We start from the raw sequence: 16,295 nt of genomic DNA, 5'->3' as shown, positions 1-16,295 counted from the left end.
GCCGAGGCGGGAACCCGCGCACATCCGGGCGGCTGCGGGCGCCGCGCGCTGCCTCCCCCCCTCGCTTCCGGTGGGGGCCATTTCCGCTTCCGGTGCGGCGGATTCCCGGGACGGCGCCGGTTCCGTTGCCAGGGTGAGGGGGCCGCATCGCGCTGCCGAGGGACGGGGAGGGGGGTGGCGGCGGATCGGCGGCGGCACTGCGCCCCGGTGGGCTGCGGGGGAGGGCCGCCGTGCCCCCCCCCGATCGCAGGGGGAGCCCGGTGGGTCTGGGCCCGAGCCCGTCCGTGTGCGGCGGAGGCCGGGCTTTACCGGGCCGGGGTGAGGCAGGGCCGGCCGCGGGTCGGGGGCCCAGGGCGGGCGCTTGTCTCGGCCGGGTCGGTGGCCCCGTAACGTCTGCGGGGCGGGAGCGGCTCCCCGGGCGCCGGGGCCGGCAGCAGCGTGTGGGCTCTCCCCGCTCGGCTCGCCCCGTCTGGCTGCTGGGACAGCCCCGACGGGAGACGGGGGCGGCGGAGCGGGGGGAAGCGAACCTCGGCTTGTGTTCGTGCGGCTGCTGTCCAGAGACGTGTTGGCGGTGGTGGCTGGCACAGAGCAGCTTCCGATTTGAAACCCCGTTCCTCCACCTGTTGCGGTGTGGTAGAAAGTGTTGCGGCCCTGCCTGCACAGTATTGCACTTGGTGTGTTTGGGGGGTTTATGTTTGGGGTTTACGTTGCATAGTGAAAATTAAAGGTGTGGATGTCTCTCTTCCAAGTGGTGTAATGCAACAATTTAACTACAACAACACAACTTTAACACTTTCTTTGACCCAGTGGCCTTTCAACCTGTAGGCTCTTGGTGGTCCAAGGGGCTTGTAAAGGCCCTGAAAATGGAATTGATCAAAGCAAACTTCATTTCAGTAAGCTTCAGATTCATGAGGTGTCCAGCCGTGGTGATAGAAACTTTGAAAATCCCTGTGATTTTCTGTGCTCCTAATCTGTTTTCCTGTAATCATCAATTATGGTGTCTGCACTCAGTCCCCTTAGTGTTTTGGCATTGGATAAAGGTGTCTTATTTCTGCTTGGCATTTCTGATAACATTCATCTTGACAGGACTGTAATTCAATAAGGATAGATGGTTGGTCAAGTGCTTAACTCTGGAGGGATGGTCTTTTTAATTTAGCACTGGACAGAGACTTGAGAAGTTTTCTTACAGTTCTTGCCCTCAGCATTTTCTTGCAGAATTATTTGAGGTGTATGGTACAGGCAAGAAAACAGACAAGAAATTCTTCTTTCTGTAGTCTAAGGATTATGGACAGGGATAATTTATGATAATGATCCTATGTATCAACATTGCTTGACACTATGCAGCCTTAACCTCAGCTGAATTTCTTGGTGCTTCTAAGACCCCTTTTTCATGAGTCTTTTTCACAGGGTAATACCAGGTCCCTATCTGATTTAGGGATATTTGGGATAAAAAAGGAAAAAAAAAAAAAAAGGAAAAAAAAAATTCTTTTTCCTGCGATACCAGTCTTCCTCTTCAATTTGTTTTCAGAGCTTTTAGAGGGAATAGTGTGGAGGTGTGGCTTGTAGTGTCCTCAGCAAGCAGGTTGCATCTAGCCCTCTGTTTCTCATCTGGTCTGAGCTTGGTGGGTATGCCTGAGTAATTACTTGTTCATTCCTAATAGGCTGTACTGTATAAATGAGAAGTATTTTGTCTGAGAGCAGGTAACTTCTGAGAATACAATGCTAGACAGGAAGAGGAATCAGATTTTTGGATTCTGAGACTTTTTCAGAATTGACAGATCTGTATTTCTTGGTGTAATGCATTTTTTGAAGGTGGATAGCCTCAGTTTTTTTCATAGGTCTGCTCTCTTCTTTTTGAATATCAATCTTTCGAGGACAATCTCACTATTAGTGGTGCAGAGGCCTTCTCTGCATCTCCTGGCAGCCTTTTCATACCTTTCTACCTCCTTGATTCTCTGTTTCCAAGCTTTAAGAGAAAAAACATGTTCTTCTCCTTTCCACATAAAGCTAAAAATCTTGTTTCTCTGCTGTGTTTAATGTAGGACTAAACTGTTAAACACGATTTGTATAAGCGATGCTGTGTAAATTAAAGATAGTATAATTATGGTTGTTTTGTCAGCACTGCAATGAAAGTGCAGTTCTTACAGTGTAATTGCATTGTGTAGGTGTGTATTTTAGCTGTGTTTTCAAACTCCTGCTTTGATATTGCTAAAGTGAGACATGACCTGGGGTGCATATTATTGCAGGTATTACAGAGTGAAAGTGATTAGAGAAATCCAATGCTAAAAATGAACTGTTGGGTTCAGAACTATTTTTATGGTTTTATATATTTTAGGTGTTTCATATTTGCTGTTTTATTGTTACATATGTGAATATCCATGGCTGGTTCGGTTGTGTAATTATCGCAGAGGACATTTCTGAGATTTGAAATGACTTTTATGATACTGCAGTACTCTGCATGGGTGCCGGCTGTGCAGTGAACAGGCTGTACCTGCACAGAACACACAGCAAATGAGCATATGCTGGAGCAAACGGTGAATGTGACATTGCTAAATACATTGAAGTGGAACTTGGAGCCCCAGTTTTAGCACTGTTCTTTCACCCTTAGTTTCAACATCTTATCAACACGTTAATCATCTGTTCATGCAAAACAAACAGCTCTTTGATGTACAATATAATAAAAAATCAAAAATACTTTAAACAGACTGTATGGTTTGTCTTCTGAAAAGAGTGATTCCATTTCTTCCTTACGTGATCATTGTATTTTCCTCCTGCAGCAGATTTTTCAGAAAATAATACTGAACATATGCTTCAAGGATGTCTCTCTCTCTCATAATAAAATGGGGTGGACAGGAGTATACAATAACCTCGTTATCAGAAGAAGACACAGTGTTGGATCTGAAGCAGTCTCTTAAAGGCCTTACTGGAGTGTTACCAGAGCGTCAGAAACTACTTGGACTTAAAATGAAGGGTAACTATTCATATTTGTTATTTGTTGTGGATGTGCCTGAGATGTTTATGGATGAACATCCTCTAAACCTAGCCAGGATGTGTATACTAACAGGGCATCTACCTCCCAGATCTAGCTTTTGAACGAACATAGAAATTTTATACATCACTGGATATTGTTTATTATTCATACGTCTACCTGGTCATTTTTTAATGGCTGACATGGAAGTGTGGCAAACTTAGTTAAAAAAAGTTAAATTGCTGCTAGCCAGATAAGCAATGTATCTGTATATGGAGGAGGACCATAATACAGCTTGGAGTATTCTGGTGTTTGATGGGTAGCTTATTTCAATTAAGCATTAAATGTATTGACAGTTTTCTAAAATCTCTCTATCCCAGTAAAAAAAAATTGTCTGCTTGCATTATAGGCAAACCCGCAGATGATGATGTTAAGCTCGGAGCTCTCAAGTTGAAACCAAATACTAAAATTATGATGATGGGCACTCGTGAAGAGAGTTTGGTAAATATTTTACTTGTGTATTAGCTTAAACATGAAAAGATGCTTATATATATGTCTCCTCATTAAGATTTTAAATTTTGAATATTCCAGTAATCATTCGAAAAACAGTAGTGCAGTAGATTTCTGTTGGTGTGTATTTTTTCTCTGTAACATAAGCTTTTCTGCAAAACTCTGCTAGCAGCGTATTCCTAAAACTCCTGTGTTGTTTGGGACTTAAAGTACAAACCTATTATTATGATATTCACTGAATTCTCAAATCTGAACAATCATCAGTATACTTTAGTAGTTCTTTCCACTAGTAAAGTGAAATAATTTTGGTTAAATAGTATGTTTTTTTCCTGTAGTGTGCAGGAAATATCCATTGATATCCATTGTTATTTTCCCTCAGTGATCCTAGTTATCTTTTATTATTACTCCTCTAGGAAGATGTCCTTGGGCCACCTCCTGATAATGATGATGTTGTCAATGACTTTGATATTGAAGAGGAAGTTGTGGAAGTAGAAAATAGGTTAGGAGTTTTAGCTATTAAAAAACAGTCCTGTTATTGAATGTACAGTATGCATTTTAATTAACTCTAACTTTTTGTACTGTTACATTAGGGAAGAAAATCTACTAAAAATTTCCCGCAGAGTTAAAGAATACAAAGTGGAAATTCTGAATCCTCCTAGAGAAGGAAAAAAGCTGCTGGTGCTAGATGTTGATTATACACTATTTGGTGAGATTTTATGCAACTTGTGGGTTTTGTTTAAGAGATCAGTTTATTTGCCAGTTCACACTTCTTGATTTTTGCTTTACAAATCTACTTCAGTAACTTTGGTATGTGTTGTACTATATAACTTCTGCTTTGTTATATTTTGGGGTCTTCTGCTCATACTTTGAAAAGCATTGGGCTTTTTAAGTGTTGCATATCGTTGATTTTAGTGCAGCAACTGTTTATTTTCTGCAAGAAGACATTAAAAAGTAGCAATTTAATATTTTATCCAAATAATCTTTCTCTTGACCAACCTGTGTCTTGGACATCATTGTGGCAAGGCAAGATGTTGTAAAGTAACAACCTCAGTCTGTACCTGATTGACTTCACTTTTGGGGGGTGTGGGAGAATAGCTTCAAATTTTATTTCCAGATCATTACTAAACATGCACAAAAACATGTTTTACTTGAAAATTCTGTCAGACTGGTTTTTTTGGAAGCCAGAATTTTCCTTCTGACAATTTTCTGGGATGTAGTGCGTCATGGCAGCTTGACTATAAGCAGTGAACAATAGCTTGCCTTATTCCTTTTCCTCAGCTTTCCTTTTTGATGAGATTTGTTTACAATCTGAGATCAAAATTCAACCTATTACTGAGTTTAAAATTCTTATTTAGAGGTCTTCTGCTAGCAGAATTTGACAGTAGTTTTCTAACTGGAACAGGCAACATTTGCGTGTCTGAAATAAGCTTGATATATGTTCATAAAATTAACTGGACTAGGTTTGAAGGAATCTGTTTCATATCTGGGCTGTTACAAATTTGCACAGATGAACTGTTTGGCCTGACTCTTCAAAGATATTCAGACTCACAGATCTCTGATTTAATTATTAGCTAAGCCCTCAAATACCTGTAGGGATCAACAGATAAATATCCCTTCTGCTGCTTCTCTCCACCTTTAAAATGGGAATGGTAGTTTGCTATGAATTCATTCACGATTTTAAAGTGCTCCAGTGCTTCCCTCATGAAACTCTTCAGGTGTCTGGATAGATAGGAAAGTCAGACTGAACTTTAATAACTTAACTTAAACTTTAGTAGTTAATTGCTTCTCTCATATTCTTTTTAGACCACAGGTCATGTGCTGAAACTGGGGTAGAACTGATGAGGCCATACCTTCATGAATTCCTGACATCTGCATATGAGGATTATGATATTGTAATTTGGTGTAAGTTTTATGCTCAATACCTAAGACTATTGTAAATTGTCATTCAGAGCAGAGACTCCAGGTGGGAGGTTTTTATATTGCTTTTTAGTGTGAATCACAAGATCTAAAACAATACATGAATGCTTAGCTGTAATACGTTCATCAGGAATGTTAACACAGCTATCAGAGCCATTTTAGAAAAATAGTAATTCCTACATTGCTCACATGAATGGGTCTAATTGCTGTGTTATTTTGTTCAAACAAACAAGTGCTTGAATTAACAAAATTGTATAATCCACATTCAAGCACTGTTTGATGGCTATCTTTATAAATAATCTCAATCCAGACAATAAGTAGTGAACTGCCAAATGAACCAAACTCCCCTGTCTACAGGGATGGTTGATCGTTTGCCTTTGCATACTGTTTCACTTCCTGTCTAACAGCTGGAGAGCAGACTTTAGCCAATGCGAAGTTTAAGCCATATTAAAATTGTATTACAAAATTTAGTTTTCATAGTCTGGAACAATGTTTTCACATATTTTACATCAGCAGGCAATTTTGATGCTTTGTCCTTTCCAGGCCTTATATATTCTTATCATTGCTTCCAGGAGAAAATCTTGCAAAGGCAGTATGGTTCCTCAAAGCAGGTGTGGCCCACTTCTTATAGTCCTGCAGACTGTAGTTCAGTAACAGCTGATCTAGAAAAGGGTTTAAACACATGCAGTGCTTTATGTAGCTGTTCATTTGAAAAGTAAGCTTTTTCAAATAAAAATAAACTTCCATGAAGGAAGACTGTCTTCAAGGCAGTGAATGCTAAAAGCTGTAACAAGGATGGATATTTCCAAAACTAAATTTTGTGTAAAAATCTGGTATGTTAAGTGAACAATTTCTTGGCTTGTTTCTTTGTGCCTGTCAATTACTTATTTTGATAAATTGTTCTTTCTGTTTTCTCGCTTTTGTTCCAGCTGCTACTAATATGAAGTGGATTGAAGCTAAAATGAAAGTAAGTTGTTCTGAAAACATATACTTTATTTCTAGTCTGGCTAGCTGTTCATATAGTTGGACTCATGCTCAGCATTATGGAAGGAGTTAGCAACTTGGGAGCTTGTATGAATCAAAGCCCGAGTTGTTAAATCTTCATAGTCACTTTAAATAATCTTTGTCACAAAACTAGATTAAACCTAATTTTAGAATTCCACACAAACTATCAGCAGCAGGTGCTAAATTTAGCAGAACTAAACACAAGTCAGTACCTGCTGAAACTTAGTCACGCAGCCTTCACAGTTGCTTTCATCTTACCTCTATATTATATAGAGTTCTAGTCTTTAAGTGTAATACCATTTTTTTTAAAGGAGTGAACAGATGTGGCATGCTGGAGTAGGTTATCAAGAGGAAACTCTTTTCATATTTATCTTGTACCTCTTGCAGCTGTGTGGTTCTGTTGCTTCCTCTGCCTTACTAAAACATCCATAAGAGCTCTTGTTTCAATCCTAGTTTCTTCCGTACCTAAATCAGGCAACTAGCCAGTTTTCCACAGCTGACCTAGTGGTAAACATATTTACAGTCAGGCTTAGCTGTAAATCTAATGAGCTTACTAAGAATTGCTGCATGTTTGGTTGGTGGGTTGTTTTTTTTTATGCTTATAAATCAAAGCTTGTTTCCTTTTCAGGGAAAACTTCCAAATTTAAGCATTTTTATCTCCACTCTTTGTTATAGACTAACCATTTTTCCAGGTTTTAACAGAGCAAAGCACATTTTCCAGTGTTCTCTTCCTCAAAATAATAAATTGCTACAATTTTTCTAAACAAACAAAAATGCCTCAGAGTGATCTCAGAAATGGGAAACTTTAATCAGAACTATGAAGTGGAGTTAGAGCAAGTAAAATCGGTATTGATCCTTGGAAACATTGCACTTCTTGTGGCAGTGTTACATCTCTCTCTACGTTGTGTCTGTCAGTGTAGTGCTAGGACTCAAAACTTAGGGAAAACCATTGTTCAAAACTGGGCTGTTTCCCCTGCACTAGTCACCTTTCTACATTTCTAGGACGCCTTTCCAGCCCTTTCATGTGTTAAATCACAACCTTTCTATGCCTACTCCAGGATCTTGATCAGTTGATTCCTACCACTAGATGCAAAGTGCTGTATCTCCTTAAACTGATAGCACCAGGGTGCTTACCTCTAGAAGTTTCACTTTTTGTCAGAGAACAATGATCCCAGCAATACTTGGCATTAAAGTTTTTGCTTTAAACTACAAAGCAGGAACAACATTAAAAAGAAGGGAGTATCAGATAACCAAGTTTAATCTCTCATTTACTGTCTACTTATGCCTGGAATTCAAACAGTCTAGAACAGCTAGTTATTTCAGTGTAACAGGACACTGACCCAGGAAGGTAGCACTTTTCATTTACAAGATTTACGTTTTCATATAAAAGCAAATCAGTTAAGTGTGGCTGGATATTTGCAAGAGAGCTGTTGCAGTGGGTATTTTCTCCTTGTTATGTAGCTTTGCATATTACTGCTGTTGCATACACCACAAATTGTCAGCTATATCTATGTTATAGCATGTCAGCAGATTTAATATTACTTTTCAGCTTTGGAAAGGATTTGAAATGGAAATTATGCTCTCTCATCTAGTCAAAGTTTTTTATTTCTAAAAAGGCTGTTTTCCTTAGAGTCTTTATTTCAGGAGTTATCAAATCTTTAAAGTGCCAACTGACAGATTTCTGACTGACTTTGGCTATCTTGGACATGTGTAGGAGGAAACAGTACCCATGAACTGTTACTGTATATTTCATCTTCCACTGGGCTGTGATTTGTTGCAACTTAGTGGAGGACACAAAGAGCAGACAGTACAAAGTTGCTATCCTTGCTATAGACACTGAGTAAAGTTGGGGCATGTAGAACTTGTAAAACGTATGCATGAAGGTACGGGCAAGACCTCTCTGTATTTTGCCTTTTCTGCAAAGTTGCTGGCATCAGTTGTTAAGTTTCTGCTAGTAAATGCTGCAAAATTAAATTCCTATTCAGCTTTTTTTTCTCTTCATAGAGTGGTGTACTTCTATGATTCTCATTCGATAAAAAAAAATTAACAACTTCCCCCCCCCCCCGATATTTATTATTAGTGTGTCTCTGGTAATCCTCAGCAGCTCACCCTTTGACAAACAGTGTATTATAATTGTGGTTTCAGTTGTACAGCAGTAAAACTGTCATAATTAGAAGCTTTAATAATAAATCTTTGTGATGCAGGAGCTTGGAGTGAGTACCAATGCAAACTACAAGATAACTTTCATGTTGGACAGTGCTGCCATGATAACAGTGCACACTCCTAGAAGAGGACTAATAGATGTAAGTACCTATTTTTTCCTGATCTTTTTCTACATTCAACTGACATGTTATCATACCCCTTTGAACTATTCAACAATAAAGTTGTGCTGGAGTTTTCATGCAAGAAAACGCTAAGAACCTTGGAAGCATAAATTTATTTTTTTTTTTAATACTGAAATTCTCTATATTGATGTTTTGAGTAGTGCATTTGGATGACACTGCTTTCAAATCAAATAATAGATAACTGCTGCAAGAAAATTTAGTGTCAACAGAAAGGTTTTCTTTAGTGTGAGGAGTATTAGTATGTTATACTATTTCACATCTCTTCCCTTATTAAAGCCCACCTACCCACTAATTTTTCAGCAAAAGAATACGAGTGTCCATTCAAGTTTGGACTCAAGTTCCTATAGACTGGTATTTTCATCTTCTGCACATGACCTGATTTACCTCAGGTACCTTGTATGTGTTATTTTTGCAGGTGAAGCCTCTTGGTGTTATCTGGGGAAAATTTTCAGAATATTACAGCAAAAAAAATACTATTATGTTTGATGATATTGGCCGAAACTTCCTAATGAATCCACAAAACGGACTCAAGGTAATTTTACCTGGAATTTTCATTTATTACTACTTTTTCTTATACTTCAAGTGGTACTTTCTCATACTTCTGATACTTCACTGTATCATAAGGAAAGGCTATTCTTACCTAGCAAAGATGCGTATTTCTATTATATTTTTTTTATTTAGATTGCCATTTGTCTTGACTAATATTTCCCTAATAGTAGTATTAAATAAGCTTTGTTTCACTATTAAGTGAGCTTTTAAAAGACTACCAAAATCAATGAAATTGTGATTTCTGCTTAATTTATACCTGTGAGCCATAATCAAGCTGGGCACTGGTGACAGGCACCATTGAAATATGTGATGTTCAATCTCAAGAGTGGTTATATTCAGAAAATAAATCAAATAACAAGTGGCTGTACTTCATGGTAGTATGCCAGTGTAATAGCAAGCATTCTGTTCTGGGAAATAATTAATACCTTGAGCCATTTTGACTGCAGAACAACAAATATTTCACTTTCTAAAATTGTCAATCAGTTCGTGCTCCATTATCAGTGCTGGTTCTGAATAAGAAGAATGCAGCTTAAATTTCTACTTAAATATGATGGTACGGCAGTATGGTACTAAAAGTACCCTCAAAAATTTCCTGTTAACAACAACAAAAAAAAGATGATGTTTTCAAGTGCAGAAATCCAAAATTATGTTTCTTTGAAAGTATCCATGATGTGAAGAGGATAGTAATTGATGAGATCTAGCAAGCTGATGTTAACTGTAGAGTGTTAGGAGAATCAGGAATAGCAAAGATCTTGCTAGGAGAGGATTATCCAGAGAGCTCCCTCTAGCTCAGATTTGAAAGATGTTTGTCAAAATGTTGTTAACAGAGCTGCAGACAAGAATGTTGAATCACTAAAACAAGACATAGGTATAATGTATTCCAAGCTTAAAGCAGTTATCAGATAAGCTTTATTTCTGACACCTCTTTTCACAGAAGCTATGATTATAGTCAAACGCTTTTTGTTGGAAAAAAAAGCATCTGGTTCCAGTGATGCCACACAACTCATACAGCAGAGCTGAAAACCCCTTATGCCTCCTGCAAAAATATCTATGAAGTCATATTAGAAAATGTGGCCATTCATTCCAGATCATTTTATCATTCTGTCTAACTGGGAGGGGAAGGCTTGAAGAAATTCAAGACAAAACAAATTTCTTCCTGGTGGGCATGCAAGGCAGAAACCCTACAGTTCAGTTTGCATGAATAACAAGACAAATTGGATGTGGCCACTAATGGAAAGGGTTTTTCTTCCTCTTGCCTAAGAGGAGTTATAACTTGGCATAGTACTGAAAATATATTTTAATTGTTGTAAATGATAGAGAATCAGAAGCATATTTCTTACTTTGAGCAAATGGTTATACCCAGTTTGTTTATTTTGTACAGATAAGGCCTTTTATGAAAGCACACTTAAATCGGGATAAAGACAAGGAGCTTCTAAAGCTCACACAATACCTCAAAGAAATAGCAAAATTAGATGACTTTTTGGAGCTGAATCACAAACATTGGGAAAGGTAAGAACAAAGTAAAAATTCTTTCTTCCTGCTGTCCATGACCCCACTGTATTTTGCCTGAGGTTGTTTGTACAAAGACCGGAAACAACTGAGCTGATGAACTTTGACATCACTTACAGTTATGAAGGTCCTTTAGTTTGAGCAGAATTTTAATAAGGCTATTGTGTTTGGGCTTCTTCCCTAAAATGATGAGATTTTGACAGAATGGACTTTTTTTTCATACTTCTCCAGTTTTCAGGGCTGCCGATTGTTTTCAGTGAAGTAATTAAGCTTTCTAAAGGGAAAAGAATTTTTGAAGGAACCTGGTCCCTGGAAATCTCTCTCTTTCCACCCTACAAAGTTAGGCTGTCAGTTCACATCTCAGGTCCTTTGCTACGAGGCAACTTTTCTGGCGGTTACTTAAGATGTTTGGGGTGTTAGTGTGGTTCTCGGGCGCTATACAGGTTGTGTGCTATTATGGTATTCATTGGCTCTGAAATGTAAGTTACTGTGTTATGAGAGAGATTTTTTACAAATGCTTAGGGCACCAGTTAGCATCTTAATTCTTGCTAGAGAATGATTAGCTGAAGTTTTGGGGCAAAATTCTTCTTAATATACAACAGCCTGAAGTTTCAATACATGTGAAAAAAAGTGTGTGCAGTATGTGACTCGAAAAACACTCATTCAGTGCTTAAAAGAACAGCCTTGCAAACTCGATACAATTTTCTTTCTTGTTTCCCATTAGAACAGAAAGTCAAATGTTAAACTTTAAAAGCAGTGAAATTCACTGACTATTTCACACTGCCAGTTAAATTGTTTGGATTTTTTTTCCTAGCGTATTTGCAAAAACTTCAGTGTCACCACATAGCCAGATTGCTCCAGCTGTACTCCTAAGAGAGCTATGAGATCAGAAAACAAGCATTTTAAAGTAACTCAGATTCTCTAAAGAAGCTAGTGGAAGGCTGTTCTTTTCAGGTTATGCTGGATGACTGTTCATTAAAGTCTTGAGTTTATTTCAAAGAGTGCCATATGTAATGGGCCTTTTTATCTTAAAGGATATAATAGCTACTTTTCCCATTGATGTTATTTTCAACCTCTCAGGAATAAAACATGTTTCCATTTCTTTCCTCCCTTTTGTTTAAAAACCTAATGGAGTCTAACTAAGTACATGACTTTGAATTACTGCGAGATAACCTATCATGGAATTGAAAGAATGTTGAAATCAAATAAAATCATGAGTAGTATTGATCGCATTTCTGATTTTGGTATTCAGTAGGGGGATTGGCAGTGAGAAAAGAAAGCAGATTCATACTTCGAGTTTGTAAAAGGTACTGGATATATTTGTGCCTACCTCTTATTTTGTGAAAAACTGTACTTTTGTTTCTTTCAGGTATCTTTCAAAGAAGCAAGGACAATAACGCTAATAAAATTGTGTGGCACTGAATTGAAGGGAACATAACTAAGATCATTGGACTTTTTCTTGCTTTTACGCTAGAGTATAATAGTGCTGGACACTGGATCCAATGCCAGAATGACTGCTATACTTGGTCTTCCAGTGGGTTGGTTGTGGGTTTTTTAAAAGATCACAGCAATAAGCTCAAAGTGGGAGAAACAAGTCAGTTACTTTTTCTTGCATTCAGTTCTGGTGTTACTACTTAAAATACTTTCCTCTCCTTTGCTGCCGAAGTACAACCATAACCATTAAAGACCAAAACCATTCTGAAACTAGAAAAAAATATTTAGACCAAAAAAGTTGAGTAAGAAGCCAATCTTGGCAGTGTATGAATTGTATAAGTCCTCTATTCCCTCCATCTTTAGAAACAGTCTCCCTCACCCATTCCAGTATTTAAGTCTATAAATTACAAGTTGTCTAAGTTTGGTATGTATTAGTATGTCAGTGTTTCTCTGTGCAAGACGGGAAAGTACCACCTCTGTGGCCAATTTACCCCAGTGTGTGAACTTGTACTATAAAGCAGTGTTTACTGGAAAACAAATGATTGAAGTTTGAGGGAGAAAAACCCACTCTTATTTGGTAAGTGAAAAGCAGTCTGCCTGAAAAATTCTCGTATGTCAGATAAAGGGTTTAAACCTCAGATGGGAAAGTCACATTCCTAACAAAGCATGAACAAAACCCTTGTTCTCTTCTAGCTAAATCTTGTCAAAGTGCAAACACTGTGTTTAAATACAATATTCAGCCATACTGTTCTTAAAAATATCATTTACTTGCTCTGCTTATGCCTGCACTATAGAAGTGTGATGTGACTGCTGTTTGGCATTACCAACACTTGTGCATTATGCAGTTCATGTATTTGAAAGAAGACTGACCCTTTCAAATAAAAATGGTATATATTGTTCTTAAGGAACTATAGCAGTTGTGTAAATAATAAATACCTTTTTCATAATTTGTGTCCTGTGCTGTCTTAAATATCTAGTTTGCATAATAGAGAAGCCATTGATAATCTTAATTTTGTTTTTTTGGGGTGTTTCTTTGGATTCCAGAGACACTGATTTTGCATCAGTAGTTAAGTAAGAGACTGGTATGTGCTGCTGCAGATTAGGGCAGTGGTGTTGAATAGTGAAGCACCTAGCTGCCTGGGAAAGGAACCTTGACAGCAAATGTCAGAATGTCAGGACAGCAGACACAAATGAGCTGTTAAGATGAGCGTGTTAGGCTCCGGCTCAGTGACCTGTCAGAAAATATACAGTTTCTTGTCTGCTGCTCTTTGTGGTTTAGTGCCAGCCCAAGCTGTGTTTTAAACTGGTAAACCAGAAACCTGATGCATAAAAGTCTTTGTTTTAGGTAAGTATGGAGGGTAAATTTCTGAAGTTTTGTCTCCTGGAGCTGATTTCTGAACTAGAAGGCTGACTCACTCATGTACATACAGTGCAGATACAGTCCCTGAGGTTAGAACGGTGATCCTTTACCTAGAAAGGCTGCACTAGCATAGATACTGAAATACAGGACTGGTATACAATGTACTAGAATACCTTTCAATTTAAACAATTGAAAGAAGTCAAGGCATTACACTTGAATCACCTGTAGTGTTTGTTATGCTAGCCAGATAGAGAAAACCGAACCAAGGGAATATATTTAAACATGTGCCCATATCTTTTTGCTCAAAGTTGGCATACAAACAGAAGTTTCATAGTGAACAAGCAATACCCCTTTCTTTTGCTTTATACAAGGAACATTTTAAAAAAAAAAATCTAATTTTTTATTTCAGCAACACTGGGATTTCATCCCAGAATTTCAAAGTATTTGCTGATCTGCAGTCCCCTTTCAAATATTTTATAAGCTGAACTGGAATACATGAGAGTGTGATCTCAATGTGATGGTAACACATAGCTGTTGCTGACAAATCATTATGTCTTTTATGACTAATGTTGTTTCCCTTATATTTTATGTTTGAAGACTAGTCTTGCAATTTGAATTTTCTTATTTGTTGGGGTTTTTTTGTTTTGCAAAAGAAGCCTGTGTATTTTACTGGCTATCTTCTAAAAATGCTGCAGTGATTTACTTGGCTAAGACATGACTGAGATTTATAGAATGGTGAAGCTGCAAAAAAGGCAAGCGCAAAACTGATGTTCACCAAATCCCACAATACTAGAATGAGGGGTCACTCATACAAGTAGGAGTGGCTTAAAATTGTTAAGAGCAGCAGGTAGCAGTCTCCTGCAGTTTGTTGCGGAGGCAGGTGGCATCAGCAGGTTCAGAAAGGAGTTAGACAACTTCATGAACAAGTCCATAGTCAGATGCTAAAGGCAATAGACTGGGAAGGTCTAATATCCTTAATACAAGAACTGCAGGTGCTCAAGAAGATGAGAGCGGGTCACACATAGTGGCCAAGCCTGCACACTCCCCTTTAACCACTGCTGGGTGGAACTTTGGCCAAAGCAGCACAGCTCTCACGTTTGTACTACATGACTCTTCTGGGCTATATATACAATATAATTCTGTACCAAACTACCAGAACTCAGTATAACTGCAAGGATAAATAGCTACTTTTCTGCTTAGCCCCAAAATAATGTATTTATTGCTTGTAAATTCAGAGGAAAACACCTCTGCTAATTTTCATTTCTCCTTTTTGATAGGGAAGGCAGTTTTGACCTACTTGTATTTCCAAATTGTAATTGAGCCTTGGGAATAACTATCAACAGCAAAGTTTAAAGCCTTGTTCCCTGTTAACATTTAGTTTCCTTTTAGATTATATTGAGGTCCTTGAGAGGTATTTGATCAATGGCTTTCACGATCTCTGTTAAAACAAATAGGATTAAAGCATAATCAAAGAGAGGAAGTGTGTGGCTTAATTATAGAGCTCATCACTTACTGTTCTGCAAAACTCTGGAGAAGCATTAAATGGAGTCTGAAATATTCAAAAAATTTTCATGTGTCAGAGACTACTGGGCTCCCAGTACATGTCAAGCATTTTGTACATTGTTGGGTCTGATTATTCATACCAAAAGAGACAGTCCATTTAAAAAATGAAGTTATTTCTGTAAGCTCTGGATATCTGACAACTCTAATGCCCCACTATGGCATGAATGCTCATCACTGGAGGTACACAGAGTGACAGCTGAAGCCAAGAACTGAACTGCAAATTCAGCTCCACAAATCCTGCTACATGACTGGGAAATCTACAGCTAGTTGCCAATTTTTATTCCTGACTTGACATGTGACTGACAGCAAGTGGATGCCAAAGGGTTTAAGACAATTTTCCACTCTGTCTCTTCAGGATGTATTTAAGACTGATGTGAAAAGTGCTGAATACTTTCTACCAATAGGATGAAGCCTAGGTAAAAACTGTGTTTCAGAGGGTAAAGAAAAGAACACAGTTCTCCTGATTCATTAAAGCTGTTTAAAACCAGAAATGCTGGATAAAGAGGTGTCCGAGGGCAGAATCCTCTGACATTTTGCTATTGACATTGCAGCAGTCATGGCAGGTGCTAGCCAGTATTAGCATGGGCAGCCGCTGCACCCAGTGTAGGGTGGCTGATGAAGTGCTTTGGCTGGGGGATCAATGGAGAAATGTTTCAGTGAAAAGGAAATGTTGAGGGAGACAGTAACAGGACTAGAAGAGAAAAATACCGATCTATCCTGAGAAGACAAGGTACATCTTTCAAGTGCTATGAGTTTCTTGTGTAAGTAATATTAACAATATCTTGTGACAGCCATAAGTTACTAGAGTACTGTACTGACTGTGCTTTGAAAGGGCTCCTCGCTAATCAGGACATGTTTTAGGTGTAAGCAACTCAAAAGATTCAGGGTCTGGAAGAACTGCCTCATGGCAAGAGATGAATGCTTTCAGTTTGGTTAGGTTTTCCTAGAGAATGGTGAAAAATGCCTACGATGCCTTACAGTGCTAAGTTTGAGTCTCCCGACTCCTGGCTTTATCTGCTGGACCACGCCGTTAGACCTTTATTTCCCAGCCCAGCTGTATTATCTACTCCAGATCCCCTACACTGCTATCCCCCATTATCTTTTAGATCCCCCATAATCACACGAGGCCTCAACC

General features: G+C 38.5%; 1 protein-coding gene across 2 annotated transcripts; it reads left to right on the top strand.

Moving 5' to 3' along the window:
* Window positions 1–7: 7 nt before the first annotated feature.
* Window positions 8–13,184, top strand: UBLCP1 (ubiquitin like domain containing CTD phosphatase 1). 2 transcript variants are annotated; one of them, XM_069772602.1, is made up of 11 exons: window positions 8–133; window positions 2,778–2,971; window positions 3,378–3,469; window positions 3,892–3,977; window positions 4,069–4,184; window positions 5,282–5,380; window positions 6,325–6,362; window positions 8,605–8,703; window positions 9,161–9,277; window positions 10,676–10,803; window positions 12,173–13,184. In XM_069772602.1, exons 2-11 carry the CDS (start codon window positions 2,818–2,820, stop codon window positions 12,198–12,200), a joined length of 957 nt encoding a protein of 318 aa, XP_069628703.1. In that variant the 5' UTR covers window positions 8–133; window positions 2,778–2,817; the 3' UTR covers window positions 12,201–13,184. The 2 variants fall into 2 exon arrangements, with proteins under 2 accessions (XP_069628703.1, XP_069628704.1); XM_069772603.1 differs by having other exon boundaries at window positions 61–133; window positions 2,781–2,971.
* The last annotated feature ends 3,111 nt before the right edge of the window (window positions 13,185–16,295 follow it).

Source organism: Haliaeetus albicilla, chromosome 27 (genome assembly GCF_947461875.1).
Source record: "Haliaeetus albicilla chromosome 27, bHalAlb1.1, whole genome shotgun sequence".
Classification (NCBI taxonomy): Eukaryota; Metazoa; Chordata; class Aves; order Accipitriformes; family Accipitridae; genus Haliaeetus; species Haliaeetus albicilla.
This window is presented reverse-complemented; position numbering and strand designations above follow the sequence as displayed.

What these genes read in the sequence shown, in the direction of transcription:
- UBLCP1 (XM_069772602.1), top strand. Translation starts at nt 2,818, where the DNA reads ATGTCTCTCTCTCTCATAATAAAATGGGGTGGACAGGAGTATACAATA. An exon ending in ACTTGGACTTAAAATGAAGG is followed by an intron (nt 2,972 to 3,377) that starts GTAACTATTCAT and finishes CTTGCATTATAG; the next exon opens with GCAAACCCGCAGATGATGAT. An exon ending in TTATGATATTGTAATTTGGT is followed by an intron (nt 5,381 to 6,324) that starts GTAAGTTTTATG and finishes CTTTTGTTCCAG; the next exon opens with CTGCTACTAATATGAAGTGG.